This window comes from Limulus polyphemus, unplaced genomic scaffold (assembly GCF_000517525.1).
Source record: "Limulus polyphemus unplaced genomic scaffold, Limulus_polyphemus-2.1.2 Scaffold3192, whole genome shotgun sequence".
Taxonomy (NCBI): domain Eukaryota; kingdom Metazoa; phylum Arthropoda; class Merostomata; order Xiphosura; family Limulidae; genus Limulus; species Limulus polyphemus.
The window spans coordinates 107,975-109,805 of NW_013668802.1; the positions used below are offsets into that span (position 1 = coordinate 107,975).

Sequence of the window (1,831 nt, forward strand, 5' to 3'; positions counted from 1 at the left end):
CTGTACCTATCATTTCCGTAAGCCAGACATAAACTATCATTCCAATTCCTCCTTGGTTGACACCTGCCATAAAGCGACATACGGCATGAAGTTGGATATTTGGTACAAAGCCCCCAAAGGTACTGAATGAAAGAAGTCCCACATGGGTCAAGAGCATTGTTTTATAACGTCCTATTTTGTCAGATATCTGACCAAACAACCAAGCTCCTATAAGAACTCCTGCCATGAAAACTGACTGGACAGCTTTAATCTGATATGCTTGTGAGCAGATGAGGTCCCACTATAAATATGATGGTAAAAAAAAAATTAACATCTGTATGTAGTTTTAAAATATACTCAATTATTAGACATATTTTCAATTGAGATATAACACTGCTGTACATACTAGATATTCTTTTCTATATAGTAACTTAATATAAATTCTTTCTTTTTACTAATTGCAAAAGCATGGTCATTCAACAATTAACCAAGTGAGAGGTATACCTTACTTTAATAGAATTGTAGTTTATGATGTAACCAACTCAACCCTCAAATAGAATGTTATTACTTACAACATAACACAGTCTTTAATTATTCTGTATTGTAGACTTGAATTAGTATAGTAACACATATATATATATAAAGCTCTCTGAAAAGATTTCAAAGTTTACCTCAGTAGCCATAGATGTAAATTCAGATGTATAAACCAATCTCTTACAAGATTCTGGTTTATTATCAAAGAAACATGTGTTGTTAAAGGCTTCTCCTGCATGGCCATAGCAAACAAAAGTTGGTGATGCACCAGTAAATATGATTTGTAGAAGCTGACCACTTGTGTAAATGCCTCCAATCATTCCAGCAAAAAGAAAGTATTTCTTCTGTTGCCATCCAAATTCTCCAATAACTTCAAATACTTCATCAGCATCCATAATTCTGAGTTATTTTTAAGTTTAAGTAAAATCTGTAGTTGAATTTGCACATTAAAATGTCAGTGTTGTATAAAGGGCTCAAAGCTTTGTTTTCATCACTAGTGGTCAATTAGAAGGAAATGTTTCAGACTTTTAGCTCAAATTCTCCACATCCCTAAATTAAATATCCCCACTTCTGATGCTTGTCATTTATCAGTATCACAAATCATAGAAGACTTTGATTTTAATGCCGATATTCAGAAACATGCTAATCAGTTCTAGATATTTCTTTTTTGTTTTTAAAAATTACATATTATATAGCTTATTTTATAAATTGTAATTTGCATTACTTGAATTATGTCAGTAATTGTTACTGTTAGGTCTAGTAAGCAAAACTTCTATAAACTTATCCAAATTACAGAAAAGTGTTGTTACATGTCATGTCATTGTTAACAACATATTTAAAATTAACGGGAAATAGAACCTCATTCACTGGTTAGCGTTATAAATACCTGAACTTCTATAATATTATCATTATTAATTTATTAAGTTTATAAACGTTACATTATGATTATTGCATTACACATTAGCTAAGCTATATTTCTAGCTAAAACCAGCCTTATGCCAATTAACAAAATTATCACGAATATGAAACCATAGCACCTTTCTACTTTCTGTTAGAACTAACTTTTACGATAGAAATAAAACGACCCAATTTCATAAGAAATAAACTTTTTCAAATAATATTCATCAGTTACGTGTCATGTTTATCCACCACTACCGCCAGTTAGAGATTTTAGTGCCCTCTAGGTAATAGTTACATCACTTTATATTTTCACAAATTCGCAGATTGTAGGTTTCTTATAAAGGGCCTTATCACCAATGTAATTTTTGAAATAGTTGCTTACTAATTGACAAACTTTTTTGATAGTAAAATATTGAAC

General features: G+C 30.8%; 1 protein-coding gene across 1 annotated transcript in view; it reads right to left on the reverse strand.

Moving 5' to 3' along the window:
• The window catches only part of LOC106468853 (solute carrier family 22 member 15-like), a 23,501-nt gene extending 21,952 nt beyond the window's left edge, over positions 1 to 1,549 (reverse strand). Inside the window, exons 1-2 of the mRNA XM_022397213.1 lie at positions 651 to 1,549; positions 7 to 280 (exon numbers count right to left, since the gene is read on the reverse strand). Coding sequence (XP_022252921.1) covers positions 7 to 280; positions 651 to 908 — 532 coding nt within the window. The 5' untranslated portion in view covers positions 909 to 1,549. The remainder of the gene's footprint in view (positions 1 to 6; positions 281 to 650) is intronic.
• Positions 1,550 to 1,831: the final 282 nt, after the last annotated feature.